At 38.3% G+C, this 16,283-nt stretch overlaps 1 protein-coding gene across 1 annotated transcript in view; it reads right to left on the minus strand.

The window, feature by feature from the left end:
- SYNE1 (spectrin repeat containing nuclear envelope protein 1) overlaps positions 1 to 16,283 on the minus strand; it is a 472,480-nt gene that overhangs the window by 365,734 nt on the left and 90,463 nt on the right. The window contains 1 exon segment of the mRNA XM_047733936.1: positions 13,196 to 13,257. Within this exon segment, the coding sequence (XP_047589892.1) occupies positions 13,196 to 13,257 (62 nt within the window).

The raw sequence follows: 16,283 nt of genomic DNA on the forward strand, positions 1-16,283 counted from the left end.
GCACATATTTAAGCCCTATCTACCATCTATTTTCATACTTTTGTTCAGAAAGGATGGCCATGTTTGCTCTGCCACATGTTGGTTTTATGCCTCTAGAAACAATGATGTTACTTAGAGGAAAAGGAATAAGAGAATAATTTTGCCCAAAAAAATATATTGGACATAACTATTTGGCATGAAATAAAAAATTTTGGCTTAGATCACACCCCTCATAAGTGATTACATTTGAGCCCAGGTTTATTACACTTTGAGCCACCTGCTAGACAGGAAGCTTAGTATAAAATATACAGGTATTAACATAATGTTTCCAGAATAATATGTAAACCTGTAAATGTGATTTTTGTCTAATACTAATATGAAAATTAATACCTAATCAGCTGAAGTGCCTGTCATTCTACTAGAAAAAAAATTTATTAACAAAAGGCCACTTTTAAATGTGAATGGATATAAAAAAAGACTAAATAGTAATAATGGAAGTATTACGTATATAAATACATACTGGCATAGAAAATAGTTGGCCTAATTCACACCATGTCCCCTCGTGGTCATGTTTGTGCTAAAGCCCCATCTTTTGTTACATGAGTGACTTGAGCTGCACCACCACGTTCTCTGCTTGGATCCAGAAGTTGGCTGGAAGCAAGCTGCCACATGGCAGTGACCTAAATACGATTATCACCAGGTCCTGCTGTTGAGGCCCCAAGAACCACTTGCCTCAGTCTTTCTCAAGATTGGGTCACTCAGTACATCAAGGCTCCTCGGGACCATCCTAAGCTCAATGACTCTACTAGAAGGACCCACAGGACTCAGAAGAGCTAATATACTTATGATTACAATTAATTACAGTGAATGGACACGTTACAATCAACAAAGGGACAAAGCTCATAAAGTAGGGTCCCAGAGAAATCATGTATGAGTTTCCACGGATGAATGACCTTCCAGGAAAGTACATAGGGCATGCCTAATTTTTCCCAGAATGGTGTGCGATAATATGTGAAGTGTCACAGACCAGAAAAGCACGCTCTAGCCCCATTGCTTGGGTTTTTATTTGGACTCTGTCACTTAGGCATACAGTGCTGACTTACATAACTGGCCTTAGCTACTCAAACTCCCGCACTTCCCAACAGGTAGGTTTTCACCATGAAACACATTGTTAAACTGATCTCATCAAAGTAGAACAGCATGGCCCAAGGTCCAGGCATACAAAACACTCCTGTAAGATAGAATTTCCCAAGGGCTCAGAGGTGATCTCCCAGGAGCCAGTTAAGGACAGTTCCTAAAGATAGGTCTTTATTTGCAAGGTACAGAGTCTGAGCAACCCAAGCCTGCTGAGCTAACCTTTTCCTGCCCAGTCAGAGTGTATATTTTCAATAGATTTCACTTCTTAGTTAAATAATTTAAGATCATTTCATTTACTTGCAACAAAATAAAGCACAACCGACATGTGGATCCATTTTGTTATTACTTTGTAAACACCGTCTTGAGGGTAACAGCTTACGGTTCAGTGCCCTTCCACTGTTACCCCTTGATAAGACCCACATGAGTGACCAAAAATAAATTCATACTTTATTGATGAAAGTGTGCCTTTTCAGGGGACCTAACTGTATTTGATGCAAAAAGATGTTTTATAACCTTTGACCAACTGATACTGGTGAACGACAAAGGTAGACACAGCTGAATGTTGCTGATAAACAATTAAACATACATGCATGCATACATTCATGCATAAATAGAGCCATTTCACATGGACCACTATATGCCTATATCCAAAAATAACACATTTTTATGCCAATAGACTAAAAATATTTTTACCATTTTTAACTTTGCAGTAAGAGGACAATCTTATGCACAACAGTTAAGGTAAAAGAAGCATTGGGTATGAGACTGCATTCAGAAATGTAGAAGGATACAATCTACCTCAAAACACTACTAGCATATCATTACTTTATCAACAGATATACCTACACATCTGCTAGAATCTTAAGAGTCCCTTAGCCTCAAGTATCACACAGCTATCGAAGAGATTTACAGTGTGAAGAATTTGGTCTTGAGCAAATAAAAGGGTAAAATCTCCTGTTTCATGCCAGGACCAACCCAGGTCTTCATTTATGATCATGACCTTGAATCTCAGAACCGTTGGACAGTCTTTTACTGAATGCTTTCCCACGTGGGGAAAGAGCTCTCAAAACATTTTATGACACACAAAAAAAGCTATGGCATTTTACTTTAAATACCCTAGTGTTTAAAATTTGTGATTGCTGGATACCTATTGATACCAATAAAAATGAACTAGAAAAGGCCTAAAGTAAAAGCACAGGGCACAGATGACTCTTTACTCCAACTGAGACACACACACACACACACACACACACACACACACACACACTGTTGAGCACTGTCAGGGTTGCTGAAAATTACACATAATCACAGCCTAAAATGTTCTCAAAATGGCCTTCTGCACAGAGTGTAGAGGGGACCCAAGGCAAAGGCAGGTTCTTACAGTGTGCTCCGTGCGCTCTGGAAATCTTTGTGTACACAATGAGCCATTACTTCTAGAGCCAGACAAACTACCTCTGGTTTCCCTAAGTTTCAGGTAGGAACTACTTCGCAGGCTGAAGAACAGCAAGTGTACAGAGAAGAACCCCACCGCAGGACCAGTCTATAGTGTGCTCACTCCCTGATGGTTATCTGCTGGGCGGGAGCAACAGCTGAACAACAGGAACAGAGAGGAGAGTGGGAAGGGAAGAGGGGTTGACCAGCAGATGTGGAGTGAGTTACCTCCCTAAAGACTGGCTAAGAGCCCACCACACGAAATTGTTTAAAAATGCCAAAGTACCCTGGACCAGAGCAGTAAAATCATGATCATAACCACTGGTGGTAGCCACATAAAATTAACTCAATATCTAAAACTTTTGCCATCATATTCAGAAAATCTAATTAGATGTTACAGTATCTCCAGAAAGAAGGTAAAGTAATTACAATTTTATGTGTAATCTGTTTCTCTTTCACTGCCTTCATAAAAACACTACTATGATTATTTTCCATCTCTACTTGTCAAAGGTGAGAAGACAGTTCCCATTCTTTTTTATTTCCTATGACAGCATAATCATTTCCACTTCCTTAATTACTTAGTTTAATTCCAAATACGTCTAATTCCAAATACCAAAGGCAATGACTACTGTTTCAGCCCAACATTAAATCTGCTTGGAAAACTCTGCTCTTAACAATTTTTAGGTGTAATAAGATTATTTTCAGTACATAGCATAAAAGATCTACTTGTTGATCTAGGTACTAAGAATGTAGCAGTGAACAAACCAGAAGAAATAATCCCTGCGTTATGATGGTTATATCCTAATGAGGGACATGGACAGTAAAGGGGGCAAATAAGCTGTTTCGTTGAGAACAGACTGACGAGGGGCTAGGCCACAAGGAGGGATTTAAGTTGGGAGGCTGTTTGAGTCATCCAGGCAACAGACTCGGTGGCTTAAACCAAGGTAGTAAGCAGCGGAGGTGGTGAGCAGTGGTTGGATTCTCAATGAATTCTGAAGGATAAAGTCACCGATGTTTGTTGATGGGGAAGATATGGTGTATGAGCAAAGGAAAAGAGGAATGGATAACCCCAACTTTGTATGGGATAAAATAACTTGGGGAGAGTGATTCTTTTATGCTATGTACTGAAAATAATTTTGTGATGCATGAAAATTGCTAAGAGCAGCGTTTTCCAAGAAGGTACGTCAGGCCACCACCAAAATCTAGAAAGAGGCAAGGATGGATTCTACCCAGGGTAACAGAGGGAGCATGGCTGTCTAGACTAGAGATCACTGAGATAATAAATTTCCCATGTTAAGCCGCCCAGTATGTGTACTTTGTTATGGTAGCTTTGGCAAATGAACAGGATCTAAATAACATTTTATAATGCTTTTCAAAAATTCTTCTAAAAAGTGAGGAGATGCTCATATCATGCCTGGGGTCATCCAAAAGACCGTATTTAGAATATTTAGTGCCAATCCTTAATAGCCCCATAGATCTAAGTTCGGCAGATGGAGAAAGACCTGTTTTTATCTTACTAAAAAGCAGCTCCATTTATAGAAACACTAAACAATGACTATTTGAGACCTGTTTGTTTTTCCCTAAGGACTTAATGTCAAACCACAGATTTATTTCACAGCAAATAACATAAAGATTGAATCAGGGGATTTACATACGAATACAACACTCTATCTCATTTGATGAAATGAGAGAAAATGTGAAATTACAAAATTTTGAAACCAATGGTAATGTCAAGAATACTTACATCATCTTTTTCTAATACAAATCTAACTTCTGGGGGCCCCTGGGTGGCTCAGTAGGTTAAAGCCTCTGCCTTCGGCTCAGTCATGATCCCAGGGTCCTGGGATCAAGCCCCGCATGGGGCTCTCTGCTTAGCCAGGGGCCTGCTTCCTCCTCTCTCTGCCTGCCTCTCTGCCTACTTGTGATCTCTGTCAAATAAATAAAATCTTAAAAAAAAAAATCTAACTTCTGGGACACCTGGGTGTTTCAGTCAGTTAAGCAGCTGCCTTTGTTTCAGGTCCTGATCCCAAGGTCCTAGAAAGTCTAGGACCTAGGAAGCCTAGGTCCGGTGGGGAGTCTGCTTTTTCCTCTCCCTCTGGTCCTCCCCCTACTGGTGTGCTCACATGTGTGCTCTCTCTCTCTCTCTCTCTCTCTCTCTCTCTCTCAAATAAATAAATAAAATCTTTTTAAAAAATCTAACTTCTTGTGAAAGTTTTTTGAAAAACACATCTTTAAGTTGTTTCCTTTGGGGGCCACAGTGGCACGATACAATTACCATTGCTTACGAATTGCGCATGAAATTCAGGAATTTGCTAAGATAGATAAATTTTAAAATGTGAAAGAACTAACATCTTTATAACTATCAATGTTTAAAATATTTATCCCAACCTGAATTCTTTTATTTTAAAGATTTTATTTATTTATTTGACAGACAGAGATCACAAGTAGGCAGAGAGGCAGGCAGAGAGGCAGGGGTTGGGGTGGGGGGGGAGCAGGCTCCCTGCTGAGCAGAGAGCCCCATGCAGGGCTCGATCCCAGGACCCTGAGATCATGACCTGAGCCAAAGGCAAAGGCTAAACCCACTGAGTCACCCAGGTGCCCCCAACCTAAATTTACTCAAAAATGAAGGCTATTCTGTGAGATCTAAAAAATAACAACCATAGGGTAGGAATTCCCTCACATTCAAGTCCACCTCATCTCGCCGCCTTCTCTCACTGCATCCCAAATTCAGGCACATCCACATTCATCCTTCTTATTTCCTTTGGTCTCGAGAAGGGGACATCTCTCTCTTGGTACAAATCTACATGTTCCACCCATGCTCTTGATTTTCTCTCCCATCTTGCCTCCTTAAGAGCCTGTGTTCACGAAACAACTTTTCTCCCCTTCTTTTGAAGTCTCTTCCCCTCTACTAGTTCTGGATCATTCCTTTCAGGAGACACACACTTAAAATTACCCTTTTTTAAACAGCTCATACCACATCCTGTGTTATGTTTTAGCTAATACTCTATCTCACGAACATGTAAGGTACATTCATTGCCCTAACATCCTTACCTCTCATCTACTCATTAGTTTTCTAGAATCTGATTTCTGTTACAATGTGGCTACTCCCTGTGGTGGTCAATGATTTTCTCACTGCCAAATTAAATGGGCTTATCTCTGAGTAATTTCTGTCTAAAACTGAACTACGAGGTTTCCCCAAGCCTGTTGTATTCTCTATGTCTGTGAATGATCTCAATCATTTGCTTATGTCAGAAGTCTAGATACCATCCTTGGCTCTTCTCCAAGATTCTGATTAATTACTGAGTCCACTCCTACGTATCTTTCAGTGTGTCTACTTTTCTCCTTCTTCACCATTAATGTTACTTGTTCCTATTCTAATTTATGACAGAGAAAGACAGAGATGTTTAGGGCCAGGGTGATAATTTTAATTCTCTTGCCTAAGATTCTTTAATGTCTCCCACTGCCCATAACACAGTTGAAATCCTTCTAATGACTGGTCTTTGACAAATGTTGTCAACCCAATCCTGGAATCATATATTCAGGTAGTCTGAACTTCCTCCATTTCCTTTAGTGTACCATGTTTTTTCTCATCTCTCAACTTTTAAAAACATTGGTTCCTTCATGTATCAAATCCCACAGGCATTGCTCAAGCCTTAGCTAAAATGTCTCTTCTCTGAAAGCCTATTCTGATGTTTTCCTTCGGATTTCCCCTGTGGTTGGCTGTGCTTGCCCTGGGCTCCCTGACACCCTGTACTTCCCTCTCATGGCATCTACCACACACCTTGTTATAATTGTTTGTTTCTCCTGTGAGATATCAGTTCCAGGATGGCATGGACAACAGGTCTGTTCACCACTGTGTCCACAACCTCTAATGCATACTAGATCCTTGAAAAGTATTAGCTGCCTAAATAGCTAAAGAAACAAATGCAGCATGAAAGTAGGTAACACAATGGTTAATGCCCAAACTTAAGAGGCTTGGGGTTGAAATCTGGTTTTTTATCTACTTGCTATGTGACCTTGAATTTATTAATTAACACTAAGCTTCAGGGTCATCATCTGTGAAATGGTGAAAATAATACTTTTATTTTGATTCTTGTAGTAAAGATTAAATTAAATAAAAGACAGAGTTGAAAGGGCAGAGTAACTGCACATGGTAAAAGATGAATGCAATTTAAAAAATATTTTTAGCAATGAGTGATGAGAAGCTAGAACTGAATCAGGATCTAACTTTGAAAAAAACATTACTTGAAATCAAATTCAGGCTAATTAAAAAAAACAAATACCTTCTTTCACTAATAGGGCAAACAGAAAAGAAAGATTCAGATATCTTCCTGAAAAGAAAATGATAGAGTCCATGTCTGAAGAAACCCTATCCCCGAAAGGAATTATCAGGTGTATAAAATAAATGTAACTCACTAATTTTTGTTACTTACATTCCATTACATTGATAATTTGTGATGTGTAATGTTTTACATAATTGCAGAACCATAAAGGCTTCAATTTGAAAACAAAGCAAACATTAAAAAAAAATGAACTGCTAATTACATCCACAAGTTCAGAAAATCTACATCTGTGTACTAAACATGGCATAAAACACATATACACAGAAGATTCTTGGTTTTTTTCCCTGCTTCAGTAACATTTTTGTTTTAAAGAAAGTATTTTTTTAAACAGATTGCTCTCTTATTTGCACCCAATCTCTTCACACAGCTGTCATAATATTTATAAAGAATTATAATAATAGAATGGAACGCCATCAGTAAAAGAGCTTGTTATTTTATTTAATTAGAAGTAAATAGTTTGTTAATTTGCAACTGAGCAGAGCAGCCAAGAACAAAATTAAAATTTTCCCATTAAAAACACTCCCCTAAATCCATCTCCGTTAAATATCTTTTAAACATCTCCTAATGCATCCAAGATTGAATGATCTTAGGAGAGAACAATCGATTTCTCTACTTCTCAATTCACTCTTAAAACCTGATACAACCTAGCATTAAAGCTATTTCCAGATATACTCAATTTCCAAAGAAAATTTGTAGAAGATAGATACAAATTTTCTATCTAAATAATGAGTCTTTTAAATTGTCCTTTGAAATAAAAGTTTTATTCTTTAAATTTTCTTAAAAATTTTAAAGACAACATTGTAGTAGCAAGATATTATCATGGAACTTAGGGTGAAATGGTTTACCATTCCAGTTTAAATCCCAAACATTCCCATGACTACTCTGCAAAAGCTCTCAGACAACTAAGATCCTGCCAAATATTTACAACTTACATTCTAGAAAAAAGTTGAAACTCTTTATTTTCTCTGCCAACTTATTAGCACTTTTTCCTTTTCTTGTTCTTAGAGATAAAATAACTTGACACATTCTGTAGCATAAGAAATAAGTGAATTAAGACTAATACCTTGGCTACTAGCATAAAAATATTTTTGACATGGGTCATTCCCTTACCTTTATTGGTAGATGTCAACAGAAAATTATAGGGGAAAAAGAAGACAACCAAGGAATAAAATGCATTTTAACTCCTTAAATGGTTTGGTTCTGAGATTATCTGAGCGATTCCAGAGCACAGAGCTATGTACTATAGGGATTACCAACAATAAAATGAAATCCTCAGGTCAGGATTGAGTTTTCATCCTTATATTATAAGTTTGGAAGAAATTCTCATGTTCTTCAAGCCAGACCTCAGAATGAACTTGGGGCCAGTTACAGACTGAATGTTTATATGTCCCCCAAATCCATGTTGCAGCCTTAACTGACCATTGTGATAGTATTTTGAAGTGGGGACTTTGGAAAGTAATTAGATGTATATGAGGTCAAGAGGTGATGCCCCATGATGGGACTAGTGTCCTTAGAGAAGAGGAAGAGAGAATTCTCTCTCTCTCCCTCTCTGCCATGTGAGGACCCAGCCAGGAAGAGGGTTCTCGCCAGGAATCGAATCTGTCAGCACCTTGACCACCTTGATTTTAGGACTTCTTGGGCTTTCACAACTATGAGGAATAAATGTTTATTCTCTAAGTCCCTAATCAGCAGTATTGTGTTAAAACAGCCTAAGTTGACTAACACAGGGTCCAAATTTGTTGAGTATTTGCTGGACAAAGTAAACAACCTAACATACAAACAACCCATCAAACCAGATTCAATCTGATCCAACAAATTATAGGGTACCTCATCCTTTCAAAGCTGACAGCAATTATGTCTCCTTCCTGGGGGCAGACTATCTCTTAGTTACAAGATAAACCACTGCTTTGGTTATTTAATCAGCAAGAAGAAAGAGGGAAAGTTGGTTTCAAAAGCTTTGGGGGATAAAGAGAAAATGTTGAGACAGGTCAAACTGCTTATTCGTGGGTTACTTCTTCTAGTGAGAAATGTTTTCATCCTGAGTACTTAGGACTTCTCTGTCACTGAAAGCCTGGATGTTGCTGATAAGTGATTGGGAGCTGAAGACCAAAAATTATAGAAGCTCCTTTCAGAAAGGACTTAGTAAAATCCTGGGCCTAAAATATACTTCTGTGAAGCTTAGCTGACTATGGGTGTACACGCACATCTGCGTGCACGTGTGTGCACATGCATGCCTGCTGTCCATGTCCATAAGGTGCTAGAGTGATGGGACCAAGCACACTCAAGCAACAGAATGGCTTTGGAAACAGGCCTTCCAATGGAGGCAGCTGGAAAAGTGACACAGTGTCCCGATCCAGAGGCCAGATCAAAAATATGAGGTTGGCCTTTTTTTTCTATTGCAAGTGAAATATTATCATTCTCATCTCAGAAGTAAGGGTGCACTTTGCCATGGTGCGGGAAGTGTGTGTTTCCATTTCAGTTTGGGTGTGCCTGTAAATGTGAGCTCAGTGAGACTGTGAAGCCCAGGATGTGCAGGTTGCATGTGTTTTTGTAGGGGTGGCATACAGACAGAAAGAGGTAGATAAGGACGGGGATGGGGAAATTAAGATAGAGACAAGACGGCGTGGAGTAATAATGGATAGGAGACAGGCGGGGAGAAATAGAAATAGGAAAGAGATGGGAGGAACAATGAGAGACAGAGGGTTAGAAATGAAAACTCAGGTAGGGGTGAAGGTGGGCAAAGGATGGGAAAGAGAGAGGAAGAGGGGAATTGTGATTAGCTGCTGAGAGAAATGCAGACAAACACTGACTCCACAGCTATCCTAAAACTCTGCCAAGGTGGGCCATGAGGTCAGACTGGATTTTTTAAATGTTTTCCAGATGTAAGTGAGTCAGAAAAGAAACATATTCTCAAAGAAATTTGAGGGTTTTAGCTATGTTTCCAAGATACTACAACGTCCGTGTAAGTAAGTTCAGGAGAACAACTATAGGTATCATTGTTCTGCTTCAGTTTTTAGGTTTTAAGATGACCCAAGAAAGAAAGAAATCAAAATACGGAGGAGGAAAACAAAACAAAACAAAACAAAACAAAACAAAAAATCTCTATGACATTAAGGTTATAATGGAGTGGCTATGGAGGTAATAAGTTTCTGGGTTTTTTTAAAATAGTACCCTTGACACAAAAGTGTGTGAAGTAGGGAAAACAGATGGACTTTAGATTCATTTCTGGATTAAAATTTCAGCAGTGCCCCTTACCAGGCATATGAAGATGTGCGCTACAGAATAGCCTGTGTAGGGCACCTGGGAGGCACAGTTGGTTGTGCGACTGCCTTTGGCTAGGGTCGTGATCCCAGGGTCCCAGGATCGAGTCCAATACAGGGCTCTTTGCTTAGCGGGGAGCCTGCTTCTCCCTCTGCCCCTCCCCCTGCTTCTGCGCTCTCTCTTCTCTCTCTCTCTCTCAGATAAATAGAATCTTTTTTAAAAATGCCAAAATAGGGGCACCTGGGTGGCTCAGTGGGTTAAAGCCTCTGCCTTTGGCTCAGGTCATGATCCCAGAGTCCTGGGATCAAGGCCTGCATTGGGCTCCCTGCTTGGTGGGAAGCCTGCTTCCCCCTCTCTCTGTCTGGCTTTCTGCCTACTTGCGATCTCTGTCTGTCAAAAAAATAAAATAAAATCTTTAAAAAAAATAAAAATGCCAAAATAACCTGTATAAAACACTTGGCACAGTACGAGAAACTAATCATTTTTCCCCATGTGATATCTTTACTATCCTAACAAAGTAAGAAAAGATAAAGACTCTTTGCTGCTCTTGTTGTATTAAAATGCACCTCCCCGTGGTACTTAGCACTGTGCTTAGAGCTGTAAGATCTATGAAGAAATTCTAAGAATCAGCATGGGCCTTGAAGACTTTACATGGTTGTTGGGAAGCAGAGATACACAGTGCAAAACAATTTAAGTGATGCTAAACTTCTCCACCTATGCTGCAGGTTCTGGAGAAGTGCTACATTTTGGATTCTGCTTCACCAGACCAGGAAAACCAAAGCAGACAGAGGGATGGCACTGGAGAAGGGGTGCAGGGGCGACCACTACCGTCCTGAGAGCATCCACTAGGGGGCAGGCTCACTGCTTCCCAGGTCGTCAGAAAAGACTTCTTGAGTGGGAGGGCCTAGCAGCACACATTAATGGTAGGACTTAGATTTTAGATGGGAAATCACAGGGTGAGTTTACAAAGCAGGGCTAGAAAAGAGAACAGGAAAGGATTCACACTGGTAAAGCCTAGTCTAATAATCAGTTATTACATAAGCATGTAAAGTAACTTGGAGCAAAGCTAAAATGATGACAAAAATATTTTTGAAAGTAAGTTCTTGTCATATAATCCCTTCACAAAGGTCTTTCATATACTGTCTGCCGTGGCTTACAGTCAAATTTTCCCATCTTTTTAAGTATTCAGTACACAGATGAGCGTATCCCAATAATTCTACTTTAAAGACTTCACAAAGATATTCAACTCCTGATTTTAAAAACCTGAAAAAATTAATTATAAGTTATTTTTTCCAATCAGATTAGAAAACATAGTTAACCTCAGAGTGTTAATAGTGTAAGGAAATGGGCATTCACAGAAACTTTTGGTACATATTAAAATTATAAACATGCAAATCTGTTGACTATTGACCTACTTCTAGAAATTTATCCTAAGTAGAAATATGCCCAAGGATTTTCAAAGTAGTATTTTATATAATATTAACTAGTTGGAAACCCATAAATGACCATCAAGAGGAAACTGGCTAATTTATGATTCATAATTTATAAGTAATTATATCTATAATAAAATATAATTCAGCCAATAAAACTATTACATACTTCTGAATTAACATGGAAATATATAGTGAGTAAAACAGAGGCATATACAACAATATCCTACAAAACCGTTTTTGTGAAATTGCATGTGTCTGTGTATAGAAAAATGGTGATCAATATGTTAGTGATGGTTGTATCAGTATCATGAGATTTAAAGGTGATTTCTACTTTCTTTACACTGTGTAAGAGGCTTTTCATTAATATTACTTATAATTAACATGTAATCTTTTTAACAATATGAAAAAACAGTAACTCTATTTTCATTTTGGAAAAAAAAAAATCTTTCCCAATTAATGACAATTCCGTAGTAAAGTAATGGCTGGCTGGCACCAGCCAAGACCAGAAAAAATGAGGCCCCAGGGGCATTTACTGCCTTGTCACAGGGCAGATTCTGGGGACAACCACTGTATGAGAGAATTCCCTTCTCATCAAGGGGCTTTTGGAAAGAGATTATAGAGGAGATAATCCCAGTTTATCCTGTATCTAGACGCATCTTTTAGTCTGCTGTCTTTACTGGACTGTGAGCTTCTCAAGCCTGGGAAAGTGTCTTACCAACATTTTCCTGTCTCCAAAGCTTCACTTAGACATGCAGTGAGCAGTTAATTCATACAATGGGACTGTAATAAATCGCCATGCTTTGTTTGCTTCTGAACTATAAAAGAGGCTTTGGGGAAGTCCCTGATAAAAAACTGCTCATAGGGTTATGTCTGGCACACTGTAAGCACCACTCCCAGCAAAAAGATCCGTTAACTGAATTCAGACAACTGTCCTGTTGTCTATTTTTATTTTTACAAATGCAATGGTTTTTGGTTCACATATTTTTTTCATCTGCATATTTATGAGACTAATTTGATTGTAATATTGCCATACTGGGATTTGTTTTATTGAAGCATTTATATTCAAAGTCATTACAATGTACAAATACACAGTCACCTGATACAACCTAATGTCAGTGTGGATAATCTTGGAATGATTAATCTCTTTAGTGTCCTGCCACCATGGTCACTTTGCTATCAAAGCATGTAAGAGGGGAGCCCAGATGCTGTCATGATCTACTCAGACTGAATTCTTTGCTCAAAACAGATCACTCCTTGCTTCTTTCTGTCCCAAATAGAAACAAGTGCATTAAAAAAAAATTGAGCACGATTTCTCCTTTCCACTTGACATACACATTAGTACAGAAGAAATGACTGAACAAACTATTTTGATCAGAATTCACAGAATTGACATGAAGTCACTGCTCTTGACTCTAGCTATCCATTCATTTCCTCTCAAAGACATTGTTAGCAAATGTCACAGACAGGCAACGGTTAAACTGATAGAACTTCCAATATCATTGATTAGTATTAGTGACAAGAGTGCCAACAGTGTTCCTTTATTACACTTGGCATTTAATGATTTATTGGCTCCAAAGAAGAAAATATAGAAGGCTAGGTAGTTTCCTTTACCTTGGCCAGATGAGAATTGATCCATTTTGTGAAAGTACGTTTTTGTACTATCTCTTGCTCATCTAGAAGGAAAAAAAAAAAAGAATGTAGTTAGATGACACAGTATATCATAAAGTTGTATCCTAAGAAACATTGGGTTACACAGTCTAGAAGTAATCATAATATTATTTTATCTTCGAAACCATTTTGCCAATTGTTGTCTTAAAGGAAGTGCCAGTACAAACTCCAATTTGACTACTTCTTTAAACATTATCAGAAAATGCTTCAAAATTTTCAATATATTAGCCGTATGTTAACCTTCACTCACTTATTAAAAGTGCATATACAATTATACCTCAATAAAGCTGTTTGGAAAAAGTTCACTGAGACCAACTAAGTGCCAAGTTTTACGTTAGGTGCAGAAATAGATAGAAAACAATAGGGCTATGTCTTTGCCATGAAAAATCTAGAAGTAGAGACAGACAAGCAAGGGCATATGTATAGTAGAGGATTATACAGTAATGTAATAAGATAGAGCTGTGTATGTGAGGCATTACAGGGACTTCACCCAGATTGCATGACCTCCAAAGATCCCACCACCTCTTGAAGTCCACACCTTTGTGTAAGCAGACTACCGGTAGTACCTGTGATTTGTTTCTGATCAACAGACTGGCAAAGAGGATGGGATGTCCTACCTATAACGGTGTTAACTTTACATTAGATTCCATCTTAGCTGACCAGAGTGAGAGATTCTCCTTCCGGCTTTGAAGAAACAAATAGCCATGTTGTAAACTGCCCATGGAGTGGGTCACATGGCAAGGAAGAGGAGATGCTTTTAGAGTAGGGTGGTCTCCAGCCAAAAGCCAGAAAGAAGCTGGGGCCCTTAGTCATAAAACCACAAGGAAACGAAATCTGTGAACAACCCAAAGGAGTTCGAAAGTGCATTCTTCCCTGTTTCAGCCTCTGGATAAAAATGTAATGCAGCTGATATTATGGGCTTGTCTACTTAATTGCAGACTTGTGTGACCCTGAGCAGAGAATCCATCTAAGTTAAACATTGTCTCCTGACCCACAAAAGTGTGAGGATAACAATGAAAACTGTTTTTTTGTTTTTTGGGGGTTTGGGGTTTTTTTTGTTTTGTTTTGTGTTTTGGTTGGTTTCTTTTTTTTTTTTTTTGAGATGGGGAGATAACGTGGTAGGGCGGTGCAGATAGGGAGAGAGAATCTTTAAGCAGGCTCCACACCCAACGTGGTGCCCAACTCGGGGCTCAATCTTACAACCCTGAGATCATGAGCTGAGCTGAAAGCAAGAGTTTGCTGCTTAACCAACTGAGCCACCCAGGCACCCCTGAAAATTATTTTAACTTGTTAAGTTTGTTGTAATTTCTTATGAAACAAGAGAAAACTAATATGGTGGGGAGGGAGGAGATAGGGTCCAGAAAGGCTTTAATCAGAGGCATTAAAGAAAGGAAGTCCAGAGAGCAAGGGGACAGTTTAACATCTTTGAAGAAAAGATGAGTTCTGTTAATTCTACCAGCATATACCAAGTATCAACTGTCTGTAAAACACAAGACCAGATGCTGTGAGGACCACAGTTGAATGAAGACATCATTTCAATTCCTCACCCTTTCAGGGATGGTGCTCAGATCTACATCCCCAGAGCTGACCTCTGGGCTTCAGCGGAGAACATCTGACTGCCTGTGACAATATGAGCCCTATGAGGACAGTACCTTTTTCCCAACGCCTACAATTATGACCAAAAAAATACTGTTCAATGAAGGAATTAGGAAACTTAATAACAAAACATTTTAATTTAGAGAAATTTTGGATATACCCATAGAATTTACAGAATGCCATTACTTCTAATCTACTTTAAGCATATGCTTTTAAACTTTCAAGTACATACAAAAACAAACCAGTATACTAAAAGGCAATGTACTAGGCACAGATATTTATTTTGTTCTTTTTTTTTTATTTTCAAAGAATTTAAGAATTATATGGGATGTGTGAAGGGCTGAGTTTGAAAGCAGATAGATTTCTATGTATATCTTTTTGGAAAACCCAGATAAAATACCAAATTGAACTACAAAAGAAGCTGGAAATATACCCTTTGTGTGTTCTCAGAAAAAGAAAATAGGTAATGGAATGGGATAGACGCCTGACAATGTTGTGTCAAACTTTGTTGAAAGCTAAATTCTAATAATTTAATTTGTTCTATTAATTTTTTTGGATTACATATCTTCCTTTGAGTTATCTGATATGACTGACAGTAACCAAAATATTTATTTTTAGACCTTTCATGATATGAATGCCCTGTTACATTGAGGATTAGATGACAACTAAATATAGAGGAAAATATGTAGTTTATTAGAAATTACAGACAATAAGTTTTAAAATACTAAAATGATATGCTTTGGTTACAAATTTTAAAAATATCACTCCATTTTGTATGTTTTTATGACCAAAGAAGGCTATAAAGGAGAAAAATGAAGAAAAAATTTATTATATCAAAAATGTGATCATTTTGGCAAATGCTAAGTGAAACAATTAAGCACAAAGCAGCTTACCGTCACCTATAATATAGAAATTCTGTGGTCTCACATAATATGACTCATAATGTTTTCAAGCCTTTTTATTTGCAGTATTGCAGTACGGGGAAGTGATAATGCACATTTAACTTCTGGTTCCAAATGCATTTAATTATTTCTAGTAGTGTTATTTCCCCAGCGAATCAAAGTAATTATTGACTGGTCAGTTTGAAATGACTCAGCAAACAAATACTCTGGATGAATCTATGTGTATGCAATCATCCCTCATCAAAATTATTACTGTCTTCCTTCCCTACAGAAATATTCCTGGCAAAGTAAATGTATTCTTTATTCTTTTCTCTTTTTTTTTTTTTTTAAGATTTATTTACTTATTTGAGAGAGGGAGAGATCACAGACAGGAGGGAGGGGTGGAGGGAGGGGTAGAGGGAGAAGCAGACTCCCCACTGAGCAGGGAGCCCAGTGTGGGACTCAATCCCAGGATCCTGGGATCATGACCTGAGCAGAAGGTAGACATTTAACTGCCTAAGGCACAAGCGCATTCAGGGTTCTGTTTCTGTTTG

This window comes from Lutra lutra, chromosome 6 (genome assembly GCF_902655055.1).
Source record: "Lutra lutra chromosome 6, mLutLut1.2, whole genome shotgun sequence".
Lineage (NCBI taxonomy): Eukaryota > Metazoa > Chordata > Mammalia > Carnivora > Mustelidae > Lutra > Lutra lutra.